This window comes from Cydia splendana, chromosome 1, assembly GCF_910591565.1.
Source record: "Cydia splendana chromosome 1, ilCydSple1.2, whole genome shotgun sequence".
Taxonomy (NCBI): domain Eukaryota; kingdom Metazoa; phylum Arthropoda; class Insecta; order Lepidoptera; family Tortricidae; genus Cydia; species Cydia splendana.
Genome location: NC_085960.1, coordinates 8,886,355 through 8,909,431, shown reverse-complemented (window position 1 = coordinate 8,909,431; position 23,077 = coordinate 8,886,355). Strand labels below are relative to the sequence as shown.

Sequence of the window (23,077 nt, the reverse complement as noted above, 5' to 3'; positions counted from 1 at the left end):
TAATTAACCAAGATTTTTAGAAAAAGTTGGAACATGCTGTATACAGATCCCTTGAAGTTGTTTTTAGTATTGCTGACTGTAAATACATAGCTAAACTAATTATATGACTAGATATACCTTATCCTATTGTAAGCACAAAGTTTCAGAGCAATCTAGCTAGCAGTTTTAAAATGAGAGCATAATAACTACGTTTGTATGGAGAACCGAGCTTGCTGCGGACTGGGCGAGCATAGTATATGTGCTGGCATCTGCTATAGCTATACGAATCCCTTATTATATGCGACTTGTTTACGACACCCTGGTGTGCGAGCAAGACAGGGCTATTTTTACGACTATAACTGAACACCGGTCAGTCAAGTCCAACTATACGTTTTGAAATTATAAACAGCAGTAGGGTGGCAGTTTTTATACGCAAATAACTAAAACGTAAAAATTATATTAATGTCATCTAGAATTTTTGACGATTCTCGCGGCGTTATATGGGGGTTATCAATCTTCTTAGTTTACTAGACTCTAGTGGTAGGTAGGCGAGTTCTTAGTTAGTAACACTGTGCCAAATTACCAATATAAAAAAAATTGTGGCCAGATAGAGACTTAAACCTACAACAACTTAGCTTCACCGCACCCAATTCTTCTTACCGATAGAAATAGCGGACGCTCGCGAATATTTGAATCCTTTAACTCTGTTTTATAATGTCTTTAGGATGCGCTCATATTGGTACCTACACCAGTAATTACCGGGGATTTCTGGCAAAGTAAAAAAAAAGTAGGTATTAGATTTTATTATAACTACATAAATAAGATCATTTATATACAAATTATTGGGTTGGAGACAATATACTTAAGGCACTTAATATTATGGTCCCTTTGAAATTATATAACAGAAAACAAACATATAATAACTACAAGATGCATCACTGTTGTTACGATTTATATTGTATGTTTTGAATAGTAAAACCGAATAATAACAAATTAGTTACCTATCATCCCTTTGATTCAGTGACGACCTGCGGTGCATTCCAACTACAAAAACAATGATTTTATTCATCGCGTTGATCATACGACACAAAACAATTGTTGCAGTTATTATCGGTCGAAGTAAACCACACTTTGCATGTAGCATAGTATATGGTTACTTACTCACCTCACAATGAATTAATTTGTCCAAAGCCTGATCGAGACACCATACTGCTACATTAAACAACATATATATTAATACTGAATTTACAAAGTGGATTATTTACATTCAACAGTTCTATCAATAGCTAATAATATTTCATACAGTGCCCTTATAAGTGCTTAATCTAAATAACTACGTTATAATGGCAACATTAGTGCGAAAACGCAAATTAATTGTACACTTATGGCTTCACAGGAGCCTACCTGATTTTTCATCATAAATCAAGCAGCCTTTTTTGTTTTTCTGGAAAATTTTATTTTACCCCTACCGAAGATATCAATAACATATTTATGGCAATATTGCACTAATATCAATTTACAAGATTATTCGCTACGTTCCTGTCGCCTACCTCTCCCCACCCCGGAGGAGCAGCACTCGGATCATTCGAGCGATACTGTAGACTTCAGTCTTAAAACGGTATATTTTATCACATTACTATTTAAAAAAATACCAGCACCGAAACGATAGAGCAAGGGCGAGTTAGCTCATTTGCACATAATTAAGGGGAAACTGTCCTTTGAGTCCATTGCACTCGCCGAAGTACCACTGGTCGTTGAGCTTGGAGAGCACGGCGACGGTGTCGCCGGCGCGCAGGCGCAGGTCGCCGGGCTGCTCGGGCTCCCAGTCGTACAGCGCGCGCGCCGCCGCCGCGCCCGAGCCCGCGTCCGAGCCCGGCAGCGGCACGCGCACCTCCACGTAGTTGGCGGGGAACAGGCCCGTGGCCCCGCTTCGCAACCTCCCGTACAGCCATTCCTCGTCCACTCGTCTTATTAGACTAATTTTTGAATTGGCCTGTAACGACAAACAAGGAAATAATTATATATGTAAATGGATGTAGGCAGCGTTGTCGAATATGAAAATCACAATATTGGAAGAGAAAAAGTGTAATCTTATTGAATCTACCAACATCCAACAATTCCAACATGTAGGTACATTTGACTAACCTACTGAGAATGACTAAAACGACTTGCTCCATGTAAGGCATCATTTCATGTTAATACCTCTATCTATAGTATATGATAGACAATAGTCAGTGACAATAAATACTAGGTAGGTACCTATAAATACCTAAAGCACTGGGCAATAATAGACGCCTTATAAACAACAAAGTAAGTCCTTAAGTGGGAGTAATTCATAAGTCATAAGGTAGCTTCAGACAGTTAATGATATTAATAGATCGCAATAAAAACAGCACTTCGCAAGACTATCCTCGAGGCCTTCACCTCGCATCTAACAAATCACGCTCATCATTACGAATTACATTTAGATATTCCTCAGGTAACAAACGAATATGATTAGATACCTATTAAATACCTACCAATTGGTCTGTCTATATCAAATGGAAGTAGGTATGCAGGTGCTATGTACCTATTTACTATTTTCGTAAAACTGCTTATAAAAATACTCATTTTACAATTATTTATAGTTTCAAAACGTAAAATTGGACTTGCCTGACCGATGTCAGTCACAAATATGCAGTGAAAGCATAATGAGTCCAATCTAGGATTTTTTAAACTGTTCTGGACCGTCGTAAAGAGCTCATTAGATGGCGCCAATAAATAAGCTCCTTGCCTTCGAAATTCCTTACGTTCCAAATTCGTGAAAATCAAATGTGAATTTATAAACAGCGGGACAAAAGACATTATGTTAGGTCACAGACAAGACATCCTCCAGACTGAGCATAGTAGCTCTACCCCACAGAACACCGCCTCTAGAAACCTAATATTGGCCATTTTGTTCCCGACGCAAATCACCAAACTGTGAGGTGCGGGAGGGGTGCTCACGGCGTTGCGATTGGTCATTTCAAACATGGCGCGCTGACACGTGCAAGCGTAGGGATGGGACATGTTCATTACAGATAGTGGGTACTGCTACCAGTGATACCGAAATTTATTGTGGTAAAATTGTTACAAATTTAGTATACTTAGAGTAAACTTACTTAATAATTATATTGATTAATTTAATATTTCATTAAGTAATTTAACAATGTACCTGAAATTTTTACTTAACATAATTAATATTAGGGCATTTCTGCTTAAAGTACCCAGAACATGAATTTTAAAGTTTCGAATTTTTATATTATTTCCACTCAGAATCGCAATCTCTTTTGATACGAGAAAAAAGTGTCGCCGAAATCTCATACAATTATTTTCTTTTATCCGTTTTATTAAGGTCATAGAAGGTTGTATTGAAAACATATTCAAATGGACCAATAACATATGCCTATTACAAATCAACTCCGAGTTCTCTCGCACTTATTTGAAGTTCATCATCAGGTCCATCTCGAGACATGAGACCTAACTGCTCACCTACAGGATTCTAAAAAACCCATACAACATATGTCTATCACAAACCAACACCGAGTTCCCTCGCACTTCTTTGAAGTTCATCATCAGGTCCATCTCGTGACATGAGACCTAACTGCTCACCTAGAGGATTCTAAAAAACTCATACAACATATGTCTATCACAAACCAACACCGAGTTCCCTCGCACTTCTTTGGAGTTCATCATCAGGTCCATCTCGTGACATGAGAGCTAACTGCTCACCTAGAGGATTCTAAAAAACCCATACAACATATGTCTATCACAAACCAACACCGAGTGCCCTCGCACTTCTTTGAAGTTCATCATCCTAGAGGATTCTAAAAAACTTACACAACATATTACCTATATATTATGTCTAAAATTGTACAATACGGTATGATGAAGCACGAAGTTTCCGCAACTGAAAAACCATCATCGTCACATCACTAGTCGAAAGGGAAAGGGATAGCGCATTGCATTTTCATGTTGACGAAAAGGGACGGACATACTTCGCCTCTGCTTACTGACCAGTATAAAATGAACCCCGCGGACAAGAAACATTATTCAATGAAATAATGAATTTGACTTTCCTGTGGGATGTTATTCCATCTGTTTCGTAAGTAGATGTCTTAGATGACTTGCCACACCATTTTACGCTGCAATATCCCATGATTTCCCAATGAATTCAATAGTTTACGATTTATTTTCTTAGACTCGTGCACACTGCTAACAGGTCGTTACGTTGGGCGCAACTGATCGGAGCGGCGCGCGAACAATCTTATATTTGACCTATACACCATACGGGCGGTGACCGCGAGTCGTCCTATAAGCTCGGTCTATAGGGGTTGGTCTGTGCTCTACCCCTTCTGCCACGCATACGGTAGTTTTACTCCATTTTCGAGTCGAAAGTGTCTTTGTGTGACGTCCGTGTCTTTGAACGGACCAATCACGGCACGGGACCTCGTCCCCCGCACCCCCGTATTTTTGGCAGCATCGGTTTCATGAAATAATTGCTCTAAACTACGTCTAGAGGATTCCTAGTCTATGTGTTAGGTACTGTCTTAAGAGTCTTGTGATATCGTTACGCGTTTCAAATCGGAATCGCTATGGTCTGCAAGTTAAGCCTACTCATTTACAAAGCCCGTCAAAGTTTGCCCCTAGTAGTTGCCTCCGTATATTCATAACATAACAAACCATGTAATCGGAGGTCACTTTATTTTATACCGGTCAGTGGTGACCGAGTGGACGATAAGCGTTGTGAACAATAATCATGTAGATTTTGCGCATCATCGCCGCATGTAACGGTCATTATCACGAACGATAAGAATCAACAACAATGTTAACCTTTTGGCCGCCGGACCTAGTCCGCAAAGACGCTCACTCACACGCCAGAGCAAACTTTAAGTAAACAACTAATAAAAAGTTTAGGGATTGCAAATAGTAATATCGATATTTACAATTTATGGTAAAAATCTTCTCAATTTGGCTTTGTTCTTAACCAACTTTAATTTATTTCGAAAATGCCAAAAATTAACATATTTTTTACACACGACAATGTAAAAATAAAGGTCTTTATCATTAAAAACAACCACTAAACAATATCGATTCATGACGTAATATCACCGCACTAGGCTGTAAGAGAAGTCTTTTATACAAGACAACGGCGCGCATGGACTGTCCGCAGTGCAGACCGACAAGGACTGTTTCCGCGCGGATTAAGTAATAATAGTCTCTATGTCAACGGCGTAAGCGTTTGTCGGTACGTAAACTTTATAAGCGTAACGTTAGAGCCGCGCATCGTGTGTCGATAATATAAATGTAAGTACCGGAACTGCATTGGGGAAAATTACACGTGGGTTAATTGAATTGTCAATGAGTGAAGAACAATAATATTGGAAAAGGGTGGGGCTCGGAAATGTTCGGGAATGCATGTTTCACATTCGACATGTTCCTTAGCTTCTCAGTTCCCGTATTACATCCTCCCTACCATGTCAATCTTTCGTCAATTTCAAATATATAACATTCTCATAGTTAGGCGACACTGACTAGTCCTAGCGTCCGCCTGTACCATTCTTGTGCGAAGCGGTCACTGCAGGGTATCACTCCCCGCTACATTATCATCTTAAAATGAATCTTTTGTTCTGCAAATAAACCACAAGGACAGATTTACTTGTCTGACTCTACTATCAACAGCTGAAGAAGCTCCCTGAACTTCAGGTATAGTTATGCCTGTCTCTCTCGTCTCGTTTTACGTATTCTAGTTACGAGCCCCGATGCACATGTTTTCGTCTAGTGAGACCATTTTTTGAGGTTCTCGCGTTTAAAAATAAAAATAAATAATAAATTTGTTCAAAAATAATGTTTTAGTTTTAAAATTACTAATGTTTAATGCTTATACTAATGTAATTTAATTTTAAATGGTAATACTCTGCAATAAATAAATCCAAATACAAGAAATACCGTTTGTACTGAAAGAAAAAAATAACGAGTTTTATTTTTTTTATTGACGGGTAGGATTGCAACATATGTGAAAAGGGCTATTACTAGTACCAATGTATTGACAATTTTGTTTCGAGCCCATGCATGCAGCAGTGCTGTAGGAGAGGACAATACGATTTGGACAACGTTTTTGAAAAGTACGTTTTTTCAGCAATAAAAGTCTCATACAATTTTATTATACGATTAAAATAAACTACAATAAACATTACTATTATGGTTCCCATTACTGGGTCATTTTATGTTCATGTGTAAAATATATTAGAATTAAACAAAATTGTTGCGTGGAACTAGACGAAATAATTTGCATCGGGGCTCGTACTAGTTACCACCAATTGGCATATAACAAGTGTTCAAATACTTAAATAAAACCAGATTTGCTATTTCATATTTATTTTGAATATTCTCATATCGAGTTAACATTCCCATCCCTAGCGGTCTTGTATACAAGACAACGGCGACGAGGAACATGAAAAAAGTTGAAATCTGGAGCGATTATTTTGATAGCCTTATTATAAAAGAATGGATTTATATAGCAGCTTTAAATGCATTTTTTTTTTAAACAAAGACCTAAATCATTAACATGAGTGTAAAAAAATGTATAATTGATATTTTTTCCACATTTACCGAGCGGTTGAATTTTTGTCTTGTATACAAGACAGCGGCGCCAGTGTATCGTTCTATCGTTGTCTTGTATACATGCCAACGGCGGTCAAAGGGTTAATTAACTCGAAATAAAGTGGTGGTCTCATGGTGTATAGTCTCAAAACAAGTTTTATCTAATCTGCGATTAGCCCGTACAGAACAATGGAACATAATGGCTATGGTTTTTAGTGTTACATCTACAATATAATTTTATGAAATGATCGGTTGGCCACATCATGAAAACGTCAAACCTAACCCAACCATATGAAGTGATCAAATTGTCAAATTCTAAATAGGTACCTATGATCGCACGACATATCTACTAATTAGTTTAGGCATAGAGTAATATAAGTAAAGAAAGAGTGGTAACTCCATACATCAGTTTTCTTACCAAAACGCGAGTTATTTAGTAGTCGACATCTAGCGTCAAGTAGCGGAATTCATAATTTATCTAGTTGATAATATAAGTAATATGTCGCGGCGAACGAAAACCCTAATGCTCAAGAATTTTCAGCTAATATTATAACCAGATTGAGAACTGGAAGTCTATTTTCAACTCCTTATAAAAAAAAGTAAAAAACTATTTATTTTCAAGAATAAATTATGCTTATACATAATATAGTCGTAAATTGTTTTAGTAGCTAGTACATTTTTCGTCAGTTGCGACAATTGTGACATCTGGTGTCAAGTAGCGGTACTGATAGTTCCACTACTTGACGTTGGATGTCGATTACGAAATAACTCGCGTTTTGGTAAGAAAACTGATGTATGGTATCATTCTTTCTTTACTTATATTACTCTATTCTATGGCCTAAGCTTCGAGCAACACCGGCTTCCGACACATCGGAAGGGAGGGGCCCAAGCGATATCTCACCGTACTAATCTTTCTGCCATTTTTCGCGGGGGGAAAGGTGCACACAGTCGCACTTCTCACACACTTACATACAAAATCCAATCTGTAACGACGACACAAATACATAGAAAATGACACACGTCAAAGACAAATCTTGCAAACCTCGATCTCTTTTTGTGTACGGACGAGTGACAAGTGTCACAACACGCACACTAACACATTTTCGTTGAAGTATGTTATTGTATTCTGACAGATGAGAAGTCGGATTTGTCGCTCGACCGATCCGCAATTTGTACTGAGCGAGCAAAATCGATAAATCCAACAATTACATGAGACTAAAATATAATAATTGTGTTTGAATGTAATTAAACGTATGATATTTAAAAAAATATATTACATGTGAAATGTAACACTTTCTTTTTGTAAATTTGATCTCCCCGACCTCTTTTTATAACAAAAAACCGAGCAAACAGGCATTTTTGTGCAGCAGTGTTCACGCGCGCATCTGGACTCGGTCTAGTGAAAAATCCAAGTGCAACTAGTTTTATTACCCGCGCTAGATTAGATTGACGCGCTAATCTTGTACCTCGGCAGAGGGGAAATAGTGCGAATGCCGCCTCCCTTCCGTGTTGCTCGAAGGGTCTAAGTAACGAACGAATTAAAGGCATTTTCTGTAAGATAAGAATAAGAAGGGCATTTCTATTTAAAGTTGCATTTTATATTTTGAAATTTTGTATTATTTCCACTCGGAATCAAGAGCTCTTTCGATCCTAATACCAGAAGAAAAAAAGGTTGTATTGAAAACCGGAACCAAACGAACCAAAAATCTTGGGGACAATTTTCTTAACTCACATTTATAGACAGGTGTATCGCGAACGCGAATTTATTCTATTACCTTTATTTAATGTGACTTAATATGTGTTCAACACGCGAAAGTTTTAGACAATTTTTTTCTTAGTAAAAATGAAAAAAGCTCGTGATTCTGAGTATAGAAATAATATAATGTGATAATTCCCAATACTAACACATTTTTTTGGTATTAGAAAGAAATCAGAAATTAAAATTACACACCGTAATTGCGATTGCGACTGTCAACCTATTCTGCAATCTGCACTCTCAATGATTGTAAATCAACAAAAACCCACATAGAGGAGAGGTGGTGCATAAGCCCACAAGTAACAATATATTGTTTGTGACGTCACTCTTTACATCTCTCTAACTTCTCTTACTCTGTGGAGAAAAAAATGTTTTTGAAGTTTCATAAAGAGTATAGCTGCTTGGACTCGTTATTAAAATAGTCTATTAAATCAGTGCATGGTCTCAACTTTCGAGAACCAGTTACTAATAGACTAGAATCGTAGTATGATTCAGTTCTAATTGCTGACATCAATTGATAGACTCGGTATTTATTTGGTTAAATTGTAGGTACTTACTCAATCATTTAACATTTCATAAAATCACAGCCTAAAACTTTAACTTCAAGCAATAGTTAATTATGTCTATTAAATATTGTAATTTCAACTACATTGTGCATAATAGTTACTATCACATATGTAATTACATTATTTTTATAACTCATGCATAATAAATGGTAATAAAATGAGCATAATGTGCTCATTATGTCGGACCAGCAGCCAGTAAGATATTAAAAGTTCATTCGAACAATATCCTCTGTCCGTATAAAAACCTCGCGATAACAAGTTCCTGTCATTGTTATCGGAGACTGAATGGAAACAGATTTATCAGTTCGCCAACGCGACGTCGCCAATTCACTGACGTTCATGCGAAAATAAACAACTGGAAATCCACACCTATATGTCAATAAAAACTACGGAGTACGTCATAGGAACATATGGCCGATACCGTAATGTAACACTTTTGTGAAAACATTCTTTGTAAAATACTTAATCCAGTGAACAATTATCGATGTAGGGCTATGCAATTTTATCTCACGGTCGCTGACACGTGCCTGGATTACCTATAACTTATAAGTAGGTCAGACATTACGACGTACGTCAATACAAAAGTGTTAGCATTGCGTTTTGCCGTTAATGCCCTTAAAAACCTAACAATATACCTATTAAAGAAATCCATTTTAGCTGTTAACATAAAATTGCTACTACTTCTTCTTCGTTTAAATTGATCAAGATCAAACTTCTAAAAATTAAATTGTTACTAGTCTAACTTGTATTAGGTACATAACTTCAGTGCCGCCTGGCTGGTACGTACCTACTTAGTAAATATTATATGAGTAGCAAGTCATATACAAAACCTAGATTCTCAAATAACCTAAACTAGTGACTCTATGATCTGTTTCGCGAGCTTCCATTGCTCCAACTTTTTTTTATTTATCCAAGAACTGAATCGACAAAAAAAAACTTAAAAATTTGGCTAATTTTCGTATGCCAATGGCAATGGCACTTCTGGTTGACATTGGTTTAATAACAAATGGAAACACACGGGATTCTAGAACATGTTTATCTTATTTGATCATGAATTCATGACTAATATCTTAGACAAGATAAAAAATAATACAAGTCTTATGTAAGGTCAATTATGTCACAGTCAAGACGAACGGAGCGTAATAATAACTTTGTATGTGTTACTTGCAATGTTCACACTTACAAAGGGGGGCAAAGGGCAGGCATTGATCATGTCATGTCATATAAGTAGGAAAAGTTATAAATATGAATGTTTGTACATATGTTTGGATATATAAAATTTTATTCCACCAACACGTAATAACAGCTTAACGGAATTCCAAGAACTTTGGGAATTTTATTTGGGAGTCGAAATAGTCCTATCTTAGTAGTAGACATTATCTAGGCAGATATATTCAAGGGATTAATCCAAAGGGATTTTGGAGGTCCCGTGATTCCAACGTTAACGCAAAGTCAACGTCCAGAAACCAATTTGGAAGAAATGCTCCATACAAACTCCTGAAGTGATGAGCACCACCTACATATTTGAGGCTATTAATATTCCGCCACTTGGCCGCCGGCCATACCGTTCATAAACAAAACAAACTGCAAATTTGTTTGTTTTGAAGATTGTTGCTAGAGTTAGACCATGAAAAGTCTGCAGAGATTTTGACAGCACACGCAGTGCCAGTGTTTTTTATACGACATAATTTCATAGAAGTTTGACGTTTAAAATAACACCTGCACTGCGTGGGCTATCAAAATCGCTGCAGACTTTTCACGGGTTGACTCTAGTTACGTAGGAAGTGGTGCCCTCATTTATTTTCTGCTATTTTATGTCGCACTGTAGTTTGGGGCTAGTTTGACCTGTCTAAGATTAGTAAGATAAGAAAAGTTGACAGCACATGTCAATATCTCTGCAGACTTTTCTTGGTTTAACTCTAGAAGCGATCGATACAGTAGGTATTCACTCGAAACGTTTCCTTACCGCGTCCAATTGCAATTTCAGAAAGCACTTAAAGATTCTACGAAATACAATTTTATTCAAATTGATCAGATGTGATACAATAGAACAGCCTTTGCATTGCCAAACCAAGTAGGTAAATACATATGTATAATAAGTCATCCCTCGTCTCATGTACCTACATGTCAACCATTAAAATACACTTTATTTTTAAGTTACGTTACGACAACATGGGTATTTAGGATGCTTTAAAGAAATTTGAACCTACTACGGAGCAAACCGTATTAACTTAACACCTGCAACCATTACCACATTAGTACCACAGTGCTTCGTAAAACACATTCCCGTAAAAGTTATAACACCGAGAAGTGTAAACTTACCGAGAAGCATAAATCCTCAGGGTGATCAGTGAAGTAATCAAACAGAGCGATGGCATAAGGTTCTTCATCCGAAGGTAAGTCTTCGGAGGCGAAGTCGGTTTCGTCGGGCCACGCCGCGAGCTCGTCCTCGGCGCCCGGGGGCGGCGGCGGCGGCGGGATCGTTGGCATCGGAGGGGAGCTCTCGCGGTCCTCCCGTTCTGGAGACTCCCTCTCCCAACTGAACGGTTTCGAATCCTAAAACGAAAAGTTACTGTTGTGTTTAATAAGATCAACAACACTGAAGTAGTGTTTACGCAAAGCAAATTGTGGAGGATACAGATCGCAACTACTACAGCTACCATCAAGGATCATAGCAACAGCGACAACATACCACCCTATACATGATTGCCACGACCATATAGTGCACAAATAAAGATGACGAGACATTTTTATATAAGTATCAAGCGGTAAGGATAATTGTGACATTGTTTGTCGGGAAAATCGTATCCAATATACATTTATTTCTAACACATTTATAAAATGCGAGGATCAATATTATTCCTACTTAATCATATTGCTATCCTACTGGTACTTTATGAAAGAGAACTGTAAATTATTGTTGTTGCAAATGTGGATGCAAACTCAACATGATTAATTATAATGGTTGGGACTCACTGGTATTAAGCAAGGCTACCCTAAAATTAATGTGCCTTTAATAACATCGTCTAGTTGGGATTCTAGTATTTTACTTGTTTTATTATTATTAAAGTGACCAAAAAGCTACCTAATTTAGATAGCCTATTCACTGTTGCCTTGATAAGAGATTAACAAAAAATATATAATAAAGGATATTTTACACCCTATTAGACGGTATAATAGGCTGTAGTATTGATATAAATAGAACATACGCATTGGGGACTCAGTGTAGAGAGGCTAACCATTCTAACCAATTCGGATTGTTTATTTAGACCAGAAATGCAAAAAATATTCGAGGATTCAGTTCGCACACTAGGAAACTATTAGAAATACAGAGAAATTCGCAACATTAAAAGATTTTCGAGTGCGGTTATAATATAATTGACTACATATAGTAACAGGTAAACATATATACATACTACATAGGTTCAATATTTAAATATAACACGGTGTAGCGCGTGCGTGAGGCCCCGTTGCAACTACCTGTCCACTTGACATTGAATTCATTTTTTGGCTGCGTCTTTTGCAACACTATGTATCATTAACATTGTTTCGTGTCTAAAGACAATAGTTACGCGACATGTATATATGGAAAACGGCACGTAAATGTCGTATTAAGTAAGCATTTGAGCGAACCGGTAGTGCTAGTTATCGGGTTGTAAATGTAATCGGTGTCAACTTAGCTTTAGACGGCAATTTTCCAACAGCCTTTCAGGAAATAGGTCTAAAAGTATGCAATGGCACCAGTCTATACCGCTATTTCTCAATCATGGCGCAAGTCGATTTCTAAATCGACCTTTATCTTAAATTCGAATTGATTCGCCTGTAAATCAATCGTGTTGGTTTCAGTAAAAAATACCTAGGTAGGTACTAGGTATGCTATTAAATTTCTTTGAAAATTTCAACTGTCTAGCTATCACGGTTCATGAGATACAGCCTGGTGACAGACAGACAGACGTCCGTGTGGAGTCTTAGTAATAGGGTCCCGTTTTTAGCCTTTGGGTACGGAACCCTAAAAACCAATATTTGATGCAGTCAGTATTTTTATAGGCTACATCAAAGGGTTGTAGCAAAAAAGATCGTATACTACCTACAGTCATAGCCTCCTAAGGCCCATGGCCCCATAGGACTTATTCAGTTCGATATATATTTAAATCATATTCAATTAGAACAGAGTTGCATTTGCTTTTTGCTAAATTTTCAAACAAAACAAAATCAACTCTATTCCCTACACTGTAGATTCAAATTTCAGTAACAAAAATTGGATTTTTCATTTGTATAGCTGGGCCTTAGGAGGCCCATATCTACTTACTAGCACAGTATAATTAATAGTACTACCGTACAGAAAGGAAACTTCCGAAAGTTTGACAGCGGTTCAGGGTCGAATCATGCTGTCCCTTTCTAATATATGACACTATCCCTTTCGGCTATTTAGGGTTGTCAAAAATCAAGTGATTATCTTATCTGTGGTCGTGCACGCAAAAGGAAGTCAAGTGGTGCCAACCCTAATAATTGCTCGGAGCAATGCTGAGCCGAGCGGAGCCGAGTTTGACCGAAGTCAGGAGTTTCGCACCCCTGTTACTAGTACCTACGAGTACTAACGATGACTGATCCCAGCTGTGAACGGACATGACGAAACTAAAGTTCGTAGTTGACTAGGAAAACCTAAAAACTGATATTACTCAGTTACTTACATAGAAATGTAAATTTATAATAGAAGAGGCATAATGGCGATCGTGGCCATGGCCAGCAAGAAACTATAATGATTAATAATTCATAACGAATAGGTAAGAACTAAATTTAACTCACGAAGTCACTTGCTTAGATTCGATGAAAATTCTGTTGTAGGTAGTAGGTACATGTACCTTTTTCCTATTTATATCATTACTAGTGTACGGACAAGTGGTGGCATTTTGAACAGAGCGGGAAATGGAGTCGCCTAGGTGCATTTTATGATTGATGAATAACGATTAAATGATTTTTCAAAAAACATATTTATTACACTTTTTAATTCTTATTCAAGTAGTGCCAAAGTTTATTTATTTATTTATTCAAGTATCTGCTGCGATGTTTACCTAATTGTGCTAACACAATTATTTCACATGATATACAGTACACGCTATTGTTATCGTTATAAATACAAGATTATCGTATGGTTCAATCCACTTCAAAATTGACGATTCTGGTGGGTCATTCATATTGTTTCATTTACATTTCTGCTGTCGTGCTGTTTTCAATTATTAGCCTAGCGTATTACAACAACAAATATAGCAAACAGTTGTCTAAATCGACAACATTAAATTATTTTGTCGTATCTACAGCTTATAAAGTTTTTGGCCAGTAATTAATTAAGGTTGTTGTATATGGTTAAAAAGTATATTGATTGAATGTGAGAGAGCAAGAGAAATAGATTTTATAAGGAAAGTAAATGTCATATAAAATTTGAATTTATTCATTCAATCATAAAAAGTTAGTAGATAATAACGACTCCATTTTCCGCTCTGTTCAAAATGCCACCACTTGAATGTCCGTACACTAATCATTACTTATCGTATTACAAAACATAATTACCTATTTATTTAGGTACAGATAATTGAGCTCTACATTACTATCCTATATATAGGGTAAGCAGATATTTTTGCAAAAGTTAAAAATAGTTGATAACGTATTTTATCTTTATTATTATACCTAATAAAGTAATGGATCTGCGTAGTCGTAGTTCGGTAACAAAAAGCTGACGACTCACGAAAATAGCTTGCTTTGTAAACAAATACTTGCTGTAACTAAAACTGTGGGGATTTAAGATCCGAAAATTACATGGTGAACTAAGTCCATATTGATGTGTACACTCAGTACAGTGGAAGTAACCAAGTTCAATTCTGTTGAGATTTGTTCAAGCAAATTTGCAAATTTACTGGTTTAAATATATGTTGGAGAACATGAAAAAAGGACACGTGTTTTGCTATTTCGGCTCAAATTCATATTAACCAGTACCAAACCAGTAATTAACTAGCAATTTGCTTAAACAAAACTCTCTACAGAAGTTAGAGCTTTATGTCACTTTTCAGTACATTGGAGGCCAATTTCTCCCAGTAAGTTGAGTATGGGCAGCTAAAAAAAAATACGTGTCTGTTATTTTAGGCTACTCTATAACATATATAAAAATAAATATAATCGGAGCTGACCAGTTGGGTACCCTTCCTTGTAAGTAGCTTTTACTGTGGGACCAACCGGGTTATTCCCACTAGTTATCACCAAGTTCTTACCAGTGGTAACTACTGGGAATTTTTGTCCCACCTTTTACCACTGGTAACTTTTCCCAGTAGTTACCACCAAAATATTGTTAGAATTCAAAACTAATAAAAACAGTATAAATAGTATAGTATAAATGTAGCTTGCTGTAATAAATAATTATGTGTCAGTTAGTGATTCAGTAATCTGCTTTAAAAGTGATCAAAAATATTAAAACAGTTTTACCGGTATAAGTGTAAAAACTAAAATAGAAGAGTCTCATTCTAGTTAAGTAGAAATTAACTTATTATTCGGATTAAATTTATCTTATTAACTGTAAATTGAATTGCATGATGCCCCTCTGGTAGAGTGTTATTACCATCCCGCTAGCGTGGGTGTTTAGTACAAGTACCAATCTGACGACATGTTCAAAAAGATCCGCCACATTACGAACAAGTTTAAACCGACCTCTTGGGTAATCGATGACAAAGACGGGAAACCAATACACGACCTCTGTCAAGTGGTAGAGAGATGGAGAGAGCATTGTGAGCAACTCTATCAGGATCGGCAGAATGTACTATCTACACAGCACCTTGAAATGACAAACGACCCAGAACCCAACATACTACGTTCCGAAATTGAAGACTCAATACGAAAGCTAAAAATAAATAAGGCTCCTGGACCAGACGACATCACAGCGGAAGTACTTAAAGCTCTAGGACCTAAAGGAGTCACCTGTTTGCATAACATCTGCAACGCAATTTGGAAAACCGGTATGTGGCCCTCTGACTGGATACACTCCTCTATACTTACCCTACATAAAAAGGGATCGGTGCGCGACTGCAACAACTATCGTACAATAGCATTAATTTCTCATGCCAGTAAAATTCTCCTTCACGTCATTAATGCAAGGCTAAGATCATATCTTGACTGGCAAATACCGCAAGAACAAGCGGGTTTCGTTAAGGGGAAAGGGACTCGCGAGCAAATTCTAAACCTTCGGCTCATAATAGAAAAATGCTATGAATTCAACATCCCAATGTACATGTGCTTTGTCGACTATCAGTAAGCTTTCGACTGCGTAAGGTGGGAAAAGCTGTGGGAGATACTAGCTGAACTTGGAGTCCCAAGCCACCTTATAGCCCTACTGCAAAGTCTCTATGGTTCTGGTTATGGAACGGTGACCATTGGAGGCGTCACGTCCAAGAGCTTTAATTTCCAGAAGGGGGTACGACAGGGATGCACTATATCTCCCATACTATTTAATATATATGGGGAGTATATAATGCGACACACCCTTGAAGGTTGGGAAGGCGGTGTGAAAGTCGGAGGAAAACTTTTTTCAAACCTTCGCTACACAGACGACACCACCCTTCTTGCATCGTCCGAAATGGAAATGGCGGAAATTCTCAAACGGCTTGAAGAAACCAGCCGCAGAATGGGGCTCGAGATAAATGCAAGAAAGACGAAACTGATGATAATGGACCGTTTTGGTGTTGAGCAGCTTACAGATGCACTAAACGCTTTCGAAACCGTGGATCATTTTCAGTACCTAGGCTCGGTGATCACGAAAAAAGGGACCTGTGAACCGGAGATACGCAGACATATCGGCATGGCTAAGACAGCAATGACCCAACTCGGCAAAAAATGGAAAGACAGGAACATTTCGAACCGCACCAAAATACATCTCGTCCGCACACTCGTCTTCTCCATATTTCTGTATGGGGCCGAAACCTGGACGCTGAAAGCCGCTGATAGGCAGAGGATCGACGCTTTCGAAATGTGGTGCTAGCGCCGTATGTTAAGGATTCCATGGACGGCCCACCGCACAAACGCCTCGGTCCTCAAAGAACTCAGAATTGAGAACACCCAACGTCTGTCCTCTATATGTCTCCACCGTGTTGTTACCTACTTTGGCCATATCGCACGAAGAGGGGCCAACAATTTAGAAAAACTAGTGGTGACGGGAAAGGTCGAGGGTAAAAGACCTAGAGGACGAAGTCCAAAGAGATGGTCAGACCAGATCTCCGAACAGCTGGAGCTACCTGTTACCAGCGCCCTCCATCAAGCCACAGACCGAAACAGTTGGAGGCAATTCATAAAGCGCAAGTGGAGTCACGATCCTCAGCAGTGGGGGAGCGATTAAGAAGAAGAGCGTGGGTGTTTAAGCAATCGAGCCAACCAGCGTAACATGACCGAGCGAGCGTAATTGGAATGCGAGCCTATGCTGGTTAGTCCGAGCAGTCAGCCCATCCGAAGCGCGCCCTAAGCGGTTTTAATAACAACCTGAATACCTACATATTCCAGCTCTGCGTCGTGTTAAAATAGTGCTACCGGAGCGCGCTCTTTTAGTGTTCTCAGTATACATGCCTACTGACTCGGCGGAGACATTAAATGAATTTACTGAGTGTTTAGGTGAAATAGCCGCGGTAATAGAAGAGTGTCAAATAGACTCCGTGTTCATACTAGGAGATTTTAATGCACATCCTGGAAGGAGATTTGGCAATGAACTTGAACATTTATGTGTTGATCAAAATTGGAAGTGTGCAGATATAGAAATATTGGGTTATGAATCGGACTCATATACGTATTTAAGTGACATTAATGGAACTAAAAGCTGGTTAGATCACTGCGTTGTGACTGAAGCGGCTTGGAAAACAGTGTCAGATACTAAGATCCATTATGACGTTTATTGGTCCGACCATCACCCATTAGAAATCAAGTGTAATTTAGAATTAATTATACCCAAAAATGACATTGACTGTAATATGAAAAATAAAATTTTGTGGGGGACTAGAACTCCTGACCAGTTGACATTTTTTAATAAATATTGTAATGATAGGCTTAAATTAATTGATTTTCCGAATGATCTTATAAATTGTACTGATATATTGTGTAGTAATTTAAATCATAGGCTATTAATTGACAGGTTGTATGACAATATAGTAAATACGTTGAGGGACGCAGCAATTCTGAGTTCTCGTAAGGTGGTTTCTAGTCGAAGGAGGCCAGTCGTAGGGTGGAATAAACACGTTCGACAGACTCATAGGGAGGCTAGACTGGCATTTCAAAATTGGGTTGCCTATGGTAAGCCTAGGGATGGCGCTTTGCACAAGGCAATGGTCGAAGCTAGGAAAACCTTCAAGCGGAAGCTCAAGTGGTGCCAGGATAATGCTGAACAAATCAAAATGGATATTATAGCAACGCACCACTTCAATAAGGATTTTCCTAGTTTCTGGAAACAGACCAGCAAACTGAATCCCAAGGCCGGTCTCCCAGTGAGCGTCGAGGGTGTTAGTGATCCCTTGCAGATTGCCGAGCTTTTCAGTAACCACTTTCGGATCGAGTCAGAAACAGGTGCTGGCGTGGTGGCGCCACATGTGGAGCGGGGGGCAGAAGGCTTACGTATGAGAATCACAGCGAAGGATGTGGCCGCAATCGTGAAGGGCATGCGACGCGGTAAGTCACCAGGACATGATTCTCTGAGTATAGAGCATTTACAGAACGCCGGAGCACATCTGCCGAGAGTGCTAGCCATGCTCTTCACCTTCTGCGTGAGCCATACATACCTACCTGACGACATGATGAAAACTGTGGTAGTGCCCATAGTCAAGAATCGAACGGGAGATGTTGGTAGCATAAATAATTATAGACCCATTTCGTTGGCCACAATTGTGGCTAAAGTACTGGACAGTGTGTTGGACAGGGAACTGGAGAGACATTTGGCTCTGCACGATGCACAATTCGGATTTAGAGCCGGCCTTTCTACAGAGACAGCAGTTCTCTGCCTGAAACACACTGTGCGATACTACACAGACAGGGAAACACCTGTGTATGCGTGCTTCCTCGATCTGTCAAAGGCCTTCGACTTGGTTTGCTACGATAAACTTTGGCAGAAACTGTACGAGGATGCACGCCTACCCAGTGAGTTGGTTGAGTTATTTAAATACTGGTACAATCATCAGAGAAATGTTGTCAGGTGGGCTAATTCGCTGTCAGTCTCATACAGGCTGGAATGCGGTGTAAGACAGGGTGGCCTGTCGTCGCCCAGGCTCTTTAGTTTGTACGTTGACAGGTTGATTAGGGAGCTCAGCGGCACCATGGTAGGATGCTCAGTGGATGGCACTTTTGTGAATAACATTAGTTATGCAGATGACATGGTGCTGCTGGCCCCATCGGTCAACGCTCTCAACAAGATGCTCAGTGTCTGTGAACAGTATGCCAAATCACACGGGCTTAGGTACAACACATCTAAGAGCGTGATGTTGGTTTTTAAAGCGGGTACCAAACATTACCCACGCGTGCCGCCGGTTAAATTGGCCAACACACCTCTTAGTATTGTTAAGGAATTTAAATACCTTGGACACTGGGTCACGGAGAGTCTGGGGGACGACAAAGATGTGGAGAGGGAGCGTAGGGCGCTCGCAGTAAGGAGCAATATGTTGATTCGTAGGTTTGCAAGGTGTACTAAAGAAGCTAAGGTTACCCTTTTTAAGGCGTTTTGTCAATCGTTTTACACCTGCAGCCTATGGATCAACTACACACAACGAGCTCTCAGCGCCCTACGCGTCCAATATAATAATAGCTTTAGGGTGCTCTTGGGGCTGCCGCGCTATTGCAGTGCATCGGGGATGTTTTGCGAGAGACGTACAGATGGCTTCCATGCCATAATGCGCAAGCGCGTTGCGTCCTTGGTGAGGCGCCTGCGTGGCAGCCCGAATAGCCTCCTTCAGACGGTGGCAGAGCGCCTAGACGGCCCTTTCCAGCTTCACTGGGATAAGCTGCACAGGGCGTCTAACTGACCATGTAATTTTAGTTTTAATTTTAAATTAATGTTATTATTTTTTATTAATTTATTTTTTATTGATTCTAATTTTAATTTTAATGTACATATTGAGTGTGTTTTATGTGTTAATTGTGTAATTATGGATCATGTATCTGAAATAAATGAATGAATTTATTATTATTATAATAGAAAGAAATGAAGTAGCTGTAAATAATAAAACGAAATCAGTTCTGTCGGTTTTTGACTGATCTGTTTGTTCGTTTGTATAATTACGTAATTCAATTTACAGTTAATAAGATAAATTTAATCCGGATAATGAGTTAATTTCTACTTAACTAGAATGAGACTCTTCTATTTTAGTTTTTACCTTTGGTTTTTACACTTATACTGGTAAAACAATTTTAATATTTTTGATCACCTAAAAAGGAGTTTACTGAATCACTAACTGACACATAATTATTTATTGCAGCACGCTACATTTATACTATTTTTATTAGTATTGAATTCTAACAATATTTTGGTATTTTCCCATTATTTTGGGTATTTTCCCAGTAGTTACCACTGGTAAGAACTTGGTGGTAACTAGTGGGAATAACCTGACCAACCCAGAAAACAAGAAAAAGATTTGGCTCTTCCATAGAAAACAACATCTGACCAGTCAAAATGTATGAAACAGGCTATTGTTTTATCATGATTTCGGGGTTGGTCCCATAGTAAAGTTTCTCAGTATGACCTATTTATTCATCTCACAAAATATTGCCCGTAATTAAAAAAAACACCTGTATTACAAATAAATTAATCATGAATAATTTATGACATATCATTTTTTATTCCAATAACTGTTTATTCAAAATATGGCCCTGTCTATGTGTAACATAGTAATTATAGTTTGTTAGCTCCACTTTAACCAATTAGTTTCACAACGAGATAAAGAAATTTTCCTAAAGCCAAAAAGTATTCATATAGTTTGGTGAAGTTCCAGTTAATAACATGCAATTAGGTGAACAAAGAGCTCAGGGTTGTTCTGAATGGCACAATTACAACATAATTACTTAATGATTAGGTTTAATTGATACCATTGCAGCTATGACATCAGAAATTATGAATATTTTAATACTCACAAAGCTATCTCCAAAACCGTTGTTTATCTTCTGAATTGGAGTGGTGGTGTTCAGATTCATGGAGGTGACAGACAGGCTTCCAATGGAACTCTTCAACAAGGCAGAGTTGTCAGGGGGCTTGGGTCGGGCTGGCTTTGCTCTTATTATAGTAGGCCCCACAGAGAGAGCTGGTGCAGGTACACTCGGAGTACTAGACACTTCAAACAGATCTTTACTTAAAGTTGGCTTCTTTAATAAAGGAGGCTTATTGGAAGCTGGCGGTGGTGAGAAAGGATCTACTGCTGTAAAATCATCTAGAGTATCCTCTTTATTCATTTGTTTTCTAGAATGTAGAAAGAGATCAAAATCATCTTCAAACCCACTCTCAGCCTGCGAAGCATTTCCATTATTAAATGCATTGTGGTGATTGGTGGAGGTGGTGGCATCGGAACTGAAGCTATCAACACTGAGGCCATCACTGCTAGATCTTGTTGTGAATGTGGGAGAGCTAGGAGGTGAAGACAAGTCTATCAGTGCACCGGTCTGAACATTCTTTGGTTCACATCTTGGAAACATTTTGCTAGTATCCAGTTCACAGTTTCCATCCATTAGTAAATTATTGTGGTTAGTATTAATGATATGACTACTTTGGTTGGTGACTGTCGTTTTGCTTTTCCTGGATAGTAGTGACGTAAGAACTGTTGGCTTTCTCATAAAGTGGGAAGGTTTCAGCGGGATGTCTGGCTGCCTGCTGTTCACCTTGGGTGGTGGTGGCCGTGGAGGTGGCTTCTTTTTCTGAGCAAATTGTGGTGTAGGCTCAAATAAATCGGAATCAAAAGGATCATCATTCCAATTGGTCACGGGGGAGTAGCGGTTGACACCAGTGCCTGGCACAGGTGGAGCTTGTCTTGTTGGACCCTTCATTCCTAGGACAAAAATAAGTCTATAAATACAGCTGACTTACATAAATCTTAAGCTTACTGGCAGTTGTTTGCTTGATAATCAATAATACAATCTAAGTATCAACAAAGTAAGTAATATTCCACTGTATTACCCACCTGATATCTAATAACACTTGCAGAGAGTCACGTAAATTAATATTTATACGATATCATCATTGTCTTTTGACTCAAAATTTGTTAAATGCTAGCTACACAATAACAAATCACACACTGGATGTTAACAATAAGTGCGGCCGTCGCGTTTCCTATGTTACACAGCTTCGACGAAGCGAAGACAATGATTGCGTAGGTATCCAATTAGCTCGCCAGTAGCACGATGCGAACAGCCGTGCGCTGCGCAGTCGAGCGACACGCAAATAAGAGTGTTATGGCCACCCAAACACGCGATAACAGACTCCCGATAAATTATCCAGATCCACCCACTGATGGCGAGACGGGCGATACTCAGCTCGATGGCCCATCGCCATACGAGCGCGTACCAGTTACTGGATCGTACGGCCTTGATTAAGTTCGCACAACTAATGCGTCACACACAGGGTTAACGCGACTTCATTCTGGTTTCTGCATATATGAAACTATGTACTGGTGAACGGACAATTCAAACAAATGAAAAATAATGTAATACGTACCCTGTTTAAAGAAATCCATTATGTGAATGGCACAGTGCTAATTCATCGCAAAACGGTATTTAGACAACAACAGAAACAAATTAATGCTTTTTACAGTCACATAAACTAATTTTGGTACTGTTACACATTACATAAAATTACATTAACCACGATTTTCAAAGAAAATTGTATTGTTTCTAGGAGATAAAGAAAAACCGTTTAGTTTATACGAGAACGAAGGTAATGGAATACCGTGAGTACCGTTGTGTTGTGACGTTATGACGTTTGTCCTGCTCGCTCTTTTTGAGCCTGTCACATAGCACTTGTTTTTAACTGCGCCTTAATTGATTCTTGTAAAGACCACGACTTTACCATAATTTAAACATGATTTCAACATTTTTAAGAACTACTCAAACAGATCTAGCGAACTAGCAGCACTTCACCTGTCATGGCTGTCATCCACCTGTCACT

General features: G+C 38.6%; 1 protein-coding gene across 2 annotated transcripts; it reads right to left on the bottom strand.

The window, feature by feature from the left end:
- Positions 1–769: 769 nt before the first annotated feature.
- On the bottom strand, positions 770–22,839 carry LOC134795400 (uncharacterized). Of its 2 annotated transcripts, none has more exons than XM_063767234.1 (4): positions 22,628–22,839; positions 21,058–21,962; positions 11,245–11,478; positions 770–1,972 (listed from the first exon to the last, which is right to left on the bottom strand). In XM_063767234.1, exons 1-4 carry the CDS (start codon positions 22,644–22,646, stop codon positions 1,661–1,663), a joined length of 1,470 nt encoding a protein of 489 aa, XP_063623304.1. In that variant the 5' UTR covers positions 22,647–22,839; the 3' UTR covers positions 770–1,660. The 2 variants fall into 2 exon arrangements, with proteins under 2 accessions (XP_063623304.1, XP_063623311.1); XM_063767241.1 differs by lacking the exon at positions 22,628–22,839 and adding an exon at positions 22,095–22,422.
- Between the last annotated feature and the right edge of the window lie 238 nt (positions 22,840–23,077).

Excerpts from the sequence above, each read along its gene's own strand:
- LOC134795400 (XM_063767234.1), bottom strand. Across the intron at positions 11,479-21,057 it reads ACGGTTTTGGAGATAGCTTT|GATTCGAAACCGTTCAGTTG; the intron begins GTGAGTATTAAA and ends TTTTCGTTTTAG. Across the intron at positions 1,973-11,244 it reads CTGAGGATTTATGCTTCTCG|GCCAATTCAAAAATTAGTCT; the intron begins GTAAGTTTACAC and ends TTGTCGTTACAG.